Source organism: Sceloporus undulatus, chromosome 6, assembly GCF_019175285.1.
Source record: "Sceloporus undulatus isolate JIND9_A2432 ecotype Alabama chromosome 6, SceUnd_v1.1, whole genome shotgun sequence".
NCBI lineage: Eukaryota > Metazoa > Chordata > Lepidosauria > Squamata > Phrynosomatidae > Sceloporus > Sceloporus undulatus.
The window spans coordinates 147,856,639-147,865,582 of record NC_056527.1 but is presented as its reverse complement, the minus strand read 5'-3'; the positions used below and the strand labels follow the sequence as shown (position 1 = coordinate 147,865,582).

General features: G+C 42.7%; 3 protein-coding genes across 4 annotated transcripts in view; 2 read left to right on the top strand and 1 right to left on the bottom strand.

The window, feature by feature from the left end:
* The window catches only part of MINDY2 (MINDY lysine 48 deubiquitinase 2), a 689,230-nt gene that overhangs the window by 212,276 nt on the left and 468,010 nt on the right, over positions 1–8,944 (bottom strand). The gene's annotated exons all lie outside the window — the stretch shown is intronic.
* MYO1E (myosin IE) overlaps positions 1–8,944 on the top strand; it is a 568,767-nt gene that overhangs the window by 196,712 nt on the left and 363,111 nt on the right. The window lies entirely within an intron of this gene.
* RAB8B (RAB8B, member RAS oncogene family) overlaps positions 1–8,944 on the top strand; it is a 31,368-nt gene that overhangs the window by 11,785 nt on the left and 10,639 nt on the right. Inside the window, exon 2 of the mRNA XM_042471413.1 lies at positions 8,472–8,532. Within this exon, the coding sequence (XP_042327347.1) occupies positions 8,472–8,532 (61 nt within the window). The remainder of the gene's footprint in view (positions 1–8,471; positions 8,533–8,944) is intronic.

Below are 8,944 nucleotides of genomic sequence, written 5' to 3'. Positions count from 1 at the left end.
TCCTCCCTCCATAACTGTCATCTTCTGGCCTGGGAGGGAGAGAATAGGCTGGCCCAGTTCCATCAGGGGTAGCCTGAAGATAGAGGCTCCTCTCTCCATAACTGTCATCTTCTGGCCTGTGAGGGAGAGAATAGGCTGGCCCAGCTCCATCAGAGCTAGCCTGAAGATAGAGGCTCCTCCCTCCATAACTGTCATCTTCTGGCCTGGGAGGGAGAGAATAGGCTGGCCCAGCTCCATCAGAGCTAGCCTGAAGGAAGAGGCTCCTCCCTCCACAATTGTCATCCTTCGGCCTGGGAGGGAGTGAATAGGCTGGCCCAGCTCCATCAGGGCTAGCCTGAAGATAGAGCACCCTCCCTCCAGTTCATCTGCCTTGGTCCAGGCCTCAGAGGGAGAGAAGAATGCTGGACCTGATCCCCTCCCCTCTCACCATTCCCTTCTCCTTTTGTGTCGTGTCTTTTAGATTGTAAGCCTGAGGGCAAGGAACCATCTATTATCCCCTCTGTTGTAAGCCACCCAGATTCCCAGTGATTGGGTGGCATATAAATAAATCCTATTATTATTATTATTATTATTATTATTATTATTATAAGCCATCTTAAAAGAATTATACCAGGAGTCACTGCAATTCACTGTGTCATCCACCGACAACACCTGGTAGTGAAAAATTTGAGTGATAGATTGCACCAATCGCTTCAATTTGTGATTAAAGCAGTTAACAAAATAAGAAGCTATGCGTTGAATACCCGTTTATTTGCACAATTGTGCGATGAAAATGATGAAGACTTCCAACGATTGCTCTTACATACTGAAGTACGCTGGTTGTCGAAAGGTGCATGTTTAACAAGATTTTACAGCGCGCCCGTGTCATACGTGGGCGCGCCTTACGCGGCTTGAGCATATGCGCTCAAGCCGCAGGGCGCGTGCGGGGCAAAAGGGGAGGCACGTCCCATTCAATTGAATGGGCGCGCGCGCCCATTGCGCCCATACGCTGCCGCACCGCTGTGCGGAATTCGCCTTACGCAGAGGGATCCGAAACGGATCCCCGCGTAAGGCGAGGACCCACTGTACTCACTTTTTGAATCAGTTTTAGAGTTTCTGGAAAGTAAAGATTCAGATTTAAAAGAAAACCTGATCAAATTGAAAGCAGACATCGCGTATTTGACAGATTTGTTCAAAAAATGTAATGACATTAACTTGAGTTACAAGGGGACAACCTAAATTTAATAAAAACAAAGGGTGTAATTTCGGCTTTTCTTGGAAAATTGAAATTTATGAAGCAAAATATTAGTCGGTGCCAATTCTCCCAGTTTCCAAACTTGTCACAGGCAGAATGTCTTGATGAGGATATTCAGACCTATGTTCAATATTTAAATGCCCTGCATGATGACTTCAAAAACAGATTTGAAGATGTTCTGATGATGGAAATACCGCCATGGATCATAAATCCATTTGATGAAACGGAAGCGGCGGACCTGGTATTACAAGAGGAGCTACTCGAGCTTAGCACCAATGAGGAGCTGAAGGTGAAATTTAAAAAGGGCTATCAAACATTTTGGCTGCAGGCAGAAATACCTGAAAAATATCCAGGGCTGTGGGAAATTGCGAGAAAACTTTTGATAGCATTTCCCTCGTCATACCTTGTCGAAAAAGGTTTTAGTGTCATTACAAACCTATTAACAAAAAAGGAGCAGATTGAACATCACAGAACAGGGAGATTTGCGGTTATTCCTTACAAAACTGAAGCCAAATATTGATAATTTGCTGTCAATCCATCAAGTACATTCCTCCCATTAAAATTATGACTATTTTTTTAATTGTTGATTTGCATTGTTGAAGTTACGTTACGTTATTAATGTTTAATTTTAATTCTATTAAGTCTGTAATTATATTATTTTAATAAATAGAACACAAGAAAATATACTATTTTTATTTTTACCACTCCAAAATTAGGGTTGGAACTCAGCCGCGAAGCAAATTTCCATCGTTAGATCTAATCTTCACATTTTTTGATGAGTTTTGGGAATATGGTAGAAATGTAGCAGCAGGGGGTCCCCCGAAACCAGTAAAATTTTGAAAGTGGTCTACAAGAAAAAAAAGTTTGGGAACCTCTGGGTTAGCTGTAGTTCATTACCTGCAGTACTTCTTATCACATTCATCCAATAAGTTTCATGTCAAAGGGCAAAATCATGAGGAAAGGTACTTTTCTGATTATGACGCCAACATTGGCCTGTTACAGACTGCCAAAATAAAACTGCTTCGGGTCTCTTTGGAGGTATGCTGTTTAAATGGTGCACGCATCCTAAGAATCCGGAAGCTGCACCAAAGCTGCACTCCAGTGCTTAGGAATGGAGTGTGGCTTTGGCGCGACCTCTGGACTCTTAGGACCCATGCATCATTTAAATAGCATACCTCCAAAGAGACTCGAAGCAGCTTTATTTTGGCAGTCTGTAACAGGCCAGTGTCTGAAACTCTATGAAACATTTTAGATAAGCTAGCTGGGGTATAGTACTGGATGCATAGGATTTTATAGAAACGTTTCTTTGGCTGTACACCTAGTGTTTTTCCAGCATGAATTCAGATGTGTGTGTGCGTGCATCCATGTCCACTATTCATCTTACTGTCATTTCATTTTATTTCTTCATCATTTTACCAGGTTGACTTGGTATAAGAGAAATTTTGGGAAGAATTCCAGGGCTGGGAAATGGTTAAAAGAATAGAAATATTCTAGAAAGCCACCAAGTGACCTTAGACAAGTCGCACTGTTTGAGCCTCAGAGGAATAGCAAACTTCCTCTGAAGAAATCTTGCCAAGAAGACACCATGGTAGTGTCACCATAAGTCAAAAATGACTCAGAGGCTCAAAACAACAAAGAAGCATGACATTCCTATTGGCACTTTGAACATTGCCTCTCTCAAACTTTTCTTTCATTCATTCTCTCCAACAATCAAGAAACAAGTCAAGTAAGCGAGTCTCAATGATACTCTCAACTTCCGCTCATAAGAGCAAAACCAGAAGAATTTCAGACTGTACATTTGAGAATGTTTACTCAGATGTGCAGATTTCAGAGAGACTGCAAAAAGGTCGACCAAGACAGAGAAGAAAATCCTCCAAGCCCTAGAGGGAAGGTTTGAGGTTCTGCTCCTACCATATTCATTTTTCAGCACTTTGTCAAAGGCTTATGTGTGTATGTGACAACTTTGCAGGTGTGTCCGTGCATGAGAAATTTTAATCCATGGATTCTGAATACAATATAATGAGCCATTGCTGAGATTTAGCACTACATATTTTACATTTTCAAAAGCACAAACAACATGCAGAGGTCATCAGGCAAGAAGCTGCTCTAATGTTTATGTCAGTTTCTGCCAAGACTTAAATTTCATGCCAATTCCAAAGGATATGATTTAGTGTGTGGTCATTTCTGAGTTTCCTGCTTTTATAAAGGAGTTCATGTTTTAACAAAGGTGAGGCTTCTCTAGGGACTTGATGTGCCTCCTGTCTCTCTTATTTATGGCTTGACAAATAGCTTGTAGTTACATGTGGTTGTTATAGGCTTGTAGACATGCTATCTAGAAATAAGAGCTAAATGATTTTCACTTAGAGCAGTGGTGGTGAACCTATGACACAAGTGCCAGAAGTACTGTGTGTGCCCACAGAGGGGGCTCTGAGTGCCACACACGCCATCACCTCAGCACAGAGTTCACCAGAGTTTATTACTAGAAAGTTAGAGGGACATGGCACTTTGAGATATATGAGTGGGTTTTTGGTTGCAGTTTGGGCACTCAGTCTCTAAAACGTTTGCCATCACTGACTTAGAGCTAGGCACAAGGATGAATTATTAGTGCCATAGAGGGAAGGGACAAGAAAAGGAGGAATTCTTTGCTTCTGCAAGAAGGAGAGTGGCAGAATTTCCCTTAACAGGGGTGGACACAGAGCTGTCCTGTCTGGAATGAAATCATTAATCTGTCTGGGTCAGCACATTGTGTCCACACTACGGGTCAGTTGTTGTTGTGTACCTTCAAGTCATTTCTGACTTATGGTGATCTCTCACAATGTTTTCTTAGCAGAATTTGTTCAAGCATTTTTGCCTTTGCCTTCCTCTGAGGCTGAGAGAGAGTGACTTGCCAACGTGGGTTTCCATGGCCAACTCAGGATTCAAACCTGCTTGTTCCCCAGTGTCCTAGTCCAAAACCCAAACCACTATACCACACTTTCCAGTGGTACCTGGAAATGTTGAGTACTGAACCTGGATCTTTTGCATCCAGGACATGTGTTTATGGTGTGGGCCCCTCTGTATAAACCACCCAGGTGGCCATGAAATGTTAGTAGTGGCACATTTTGACATTTCTGGGCAGAGCTCCAATGCTTCACAACAGCAGGTTTTGGGGACCTTCTCACTCACTTGCAAGCAGCCTGACTATATATAGTCTTACAGAAACCTAATTCCAGGGATTTAGCAAAGCAACTTTTCAAGGAAACAGAAGTCAAAAGGAAGTTTTTAATGCAGATATAAAAGTATTCCAGCCCTCTTACCACTTTCTGTGTTGGCCATATTTGATTTTGCACGAGTCAGAATTGTGCCAAGACCCTGTAAATACACACACACACACACACCATACACACACGCCATTTGGAGGATGTGGCATTTGTCTTTTACTTCCTTAAGCTGTTGCAGTTCCCTTGCCTGGTCGCATGTGGCTCACTGGCCGTCCCCACAGTGCAAAGTCACAAGACAGGCATTGTGTCAATTGTCACGTTTCAAAGAAATATTAAGTGCAGCTCTTCCTACTGTGGGGAGCCATAATAAGCTAAAGAAGTTAAGCTTTTATGGGAAAATCCTTAGTGCACAAACATGGTCCCACTTGATGAACAGCTGCTAGTCCAGGTTTCCTAGATAGTTGCACCCAAGTTGTGACTGAGCACTTTTGCAAGTTTTGCAGCTAACGGGTAGATTTGTAACCTCCCACACACACCATTGTGAGTGTTACACCAGTCTTCCTTTTTGATGTACAATAACATCCGAAATCCACCAAACGGTGAAAGCTTTATTGAGGCAACCGAATGCATAAAATACATGTTGCAAGCTTTTGAAGCATCACTGGCTTCTTCGTCAGGCAAAGATGTTAAATATAAAGGAAACAGAGGAGAAAATAAGATGGTGTTGGTCCCAAGCCTGCACTTTGTCAAGATGTAGCTTTTCTCAGTTCAGATGGTTCTGGCTCATTCGTCTTTATGTAATGATTTTTGATGTATTGTCATGTATTTTAATTATGTTTTTATTACTTTAAAATGTTTATAGCTGGGCAGGAAGGTTAGGGTTGAGGTTTTGTGGGCTCTTGTTGTTTTTATTATTGTGTATCGCATAAATCATGTTACCTGCCTCAATCCCCAAAACGGAAGAGGCGGGATATACAAATAAATATTTCATTCATTCATTCATGTAGGCAGGCATGAATTTCTTCCTTTTTGATGTCCATGCTGCACAGAACAGTGACAGCCTTTGGCATGTAGTGAAATGCTTGCGGCTCTTACAATTCTCTGCTGTACAGGGCCACACGCTTTCTTAATTTTCATAACAACATGACTCTGAAAGATGGTGCACAAGATCTATTGAGATGTTTCTGAGGTGACAAAGCAGCTCTGCTTTCACTGAAAAGGCATAAAGAGAAATTTCCATATAAGCCACTTAGAAAAAACGGTTTCATTGTTGTGTGGGGAGGGATTGCCTGGCATCCCCAAGCAGAAGAAAAGCAGAATGAAGGATAGGCTGGCAGAGAGAGGCTTGTGAGAAAGTTGACTTTCCTGGGCCTTTGTTTCTTTGCTGCTCTGTAAAAAGCACATCTTTGTTCATGTTGCAAAGTCTGCTGCATAAACCTATCTGTTTAAACCATGTTACTTTCTGAACCTAAAGAATGTCTTGGCCCAGCGAGTCTCTTTTGTGTGTGTTAACCTTGAGTTCTTCTCCAGGGAGGGGACCCAGGGCCACTGAGAACTGGGACAAACAAAAATGCCTGTAAAATACCTATCTGAATCACATGAGTGAAGAGCTACCCTTTTTGGATCCCTTTCCTCCCTTAAAGTTTCTGCAGGCATGGCCATAGTGCCCAGAGGCCGCAAGTGTTCAGATAGTGGACCAAAAGCTCACGAAACCCAAGAGATAGCAAGAGGTGCTGTCACACTTCCATCTTGAGCAGCGGGTCTCGGATTCGGGTTTTGTGCAAATGTAGGTAAAAGTTCCCCACAGCTGCCACTGAATTATCATATTTTTCTAGGCTTCCTCATTTAGCAGATAGAGGAAATTGCTCTCTTTAGTAGGAAAGACAATCCCATATCTTGGTTGATCTGGATTTGTTCTTCCTTAGAAACTGGAGCATGTGCCTCTTCAGAGCAGTGCCCCGCAAAACTCGTCAGCTCTTTACAGGCTTGCCTTATGACATCCTATGCCTGAGGCCAAAAACTTAAATGGTAGCCCCTTTTACGAACCAGTCTATTGAATGTGCCCCACTGTGGCAATATTAGTGTATCTTTCCCTATCCTAGGGTTTTGTTAGCAAAGGTTTCTCCAGAAGAGTTTTACTACTGCCTTAAAAGGCTGAGAGGGTGTGAATTGCTCAGGGCATTTCCAGGGCTGAATGGGGAGTTTGAACTTTGGAGCTCTAATCTAGCACTCAGTGCACTTACATCACATGGGCTCACTTAATAAGTATTAATTCAGTATTTCCCAGACATCTCTTTCAGTTCAAAGGAGGACTCCCTATTCAGGAGATTCCCACCTGCTGTCCATTAATGGCATACCTCCAGTGTTCCCATACACCCAGTTTGGGAATGCATGACCTAGCCTTTCTGATAGACTATGGGCCAGAACAGACAGGCCAAAATAAAGCTGCTTCGGGTCACTTTGGAGGTATGCTGTTTAAATGCTGCATGCGTCCTAAGAGTCCGGAAGCCGTGCCAAAGCCATGCTCCGGTCCTAAGGACTGGTGCACAGCTTTGGCGCAGCTTCTGGCCTCTTAAGGTGCATCTGTCATTTAAACAGCATACCTCCAAAGTGACCCAAAGCAGCTTTGGCAGGGGGTTGGACTGGATGGCCCTTGCGGTCTCTTCCAACTCTACGATTCTATGATTCAGGCCCTATAAAATCTAGTAGGTCTGCTGCCTGGCTTATTGTCTGAACTCTTCCAGAATCGTGTTCTTAGTTTTTTAAGTGCTAGCTTTCATGTTTCATGCAACCTGCTCATCAGGAAGCAGCAGACCTAGGCGGCTGGCGGGTGCAGCAGCTCCCCACTTCCTGTGACTGAAGTGAGGAAACAAAGACAACGTCAGGGGATGGCTCATCATTCATTCTCGCCACTCATCAGGCCCAACCACAAGTGCTTGTAAGACTTTCCATTGTTCTCCTGGAAGGGAGGAAAAGAACAACACCAGGCAACATTGTGTGCATTCCCCAATTTGGAGCAAGAATTTACTCGTGTGTTTCTTGGTTCTATTGTGGGATTTCATAGGTCTTGACCCAGTGCATTTTCTTCAGGTGCCCAAAAAGCAGTTTGTATGTAAAATACAAGTTTAAATAGAATCTCATTAGAACCTTATGTAGGAGGTAAACTTGTATGGTGTGGAGAAAGAGGAATCCCTATACTGAAGTTGACTAATAAAGTAGGAGGAGGCGAGGAGGACAGCTGTATTGTGTTGAAATGCCATCTTGATTCCTGGAAGACCCATTCAAATTTCTGCCTTAAAGTGATGGTGGTGTGTTAGTGCCCAGCCCATTTACAACCTGCTCTTTGCAGAAAGGCTTGAAAGAAAACTCTTTCCATGGGAAAGAAAAAAACATCATTTTCATGTCAGCTTCAGCTGCAGTATAGAAAATGCCTACAGCGCGCGTGCGCGTGTGTGTGTATTTGAATGCGTCTAAACCACAAGTGTTATCTCTAATTCTTGACCTCTTGTGCTTTTCCATGTAATTAAATGCAAATTCCTTGGCCCTAGGCAGAGAAAGTTAGATTTTGGATTTCAAGAGTGGCCATTGATTTGATCAGTTTGTAAACAAGAATAGATTTAACTGGAGGTGAAGATGAATAGAATCATCTCCAGGGATGCCTTTAGGGTAAACGTCCAGCAGGAAATGCTTAAAGCAGTTTGTGAAATTTATAGCTCTTTTTAAAATGTAGAGTTTGCCCTCAATATAGGTAAATCTAATTTTAGTGACAGCTAGAGTACGCATATGCGCTTTCAGGTCTCCTGTTGGAGCTGATGAGTGCAATTCCGAGAAGGCAGAGGAAAGTCCTGTTGCAGATGTGGAACGCCACTGAAATGACTGTGAATCCTTTGTAGCCAACCCTCTTTCAGAGCACTGAAGCATGCTAAATGTCACCCAGGGACACTTGCAGTGTTCTCTAAGCCATGTACCATTATCAAGAGCAAAGCAGCAGAACTGTGTAGAATCCTAATTAACACTTCTCCTTCTTTCTCCACCAGGAATTGATTTTAAAATCAGAACAATAGAACTAGATGGGAAGAAAATCAAGCTACAGATATGGTAAGCTTATAAGAACATAACATGCCATGCACACAAAAGACTTCAGATCACATTCATGCAGTGTACACGGCAATGGATTTTTGCATATCTCTCTCTCTCAGGATTTCTGCAACATTACCTTGCAAAAATTAGTAACTGAGTACATAGTTATTCATTGCTACAAATACCAGGAAAGCAGTAGCCCTGCCAAATGTTAATAAGCTATATTAACATGACAGGAGAGGGGTATTCATGGTCGAGTAATGAAGCTTGCCCGTTCAATTGTAAAGTTCTGCATATAGGCCTCTTTGGGGCTTGTGGCGTACAGATAAGGAGACTCCTTCAGCTAGGCCAGCATTTTTGGTGAAGCAGATGGGCTTGGGCAGGCTTATCGACACTCAAAAGGCTTTTTCTTCAACTAGTCTTGTTTGGC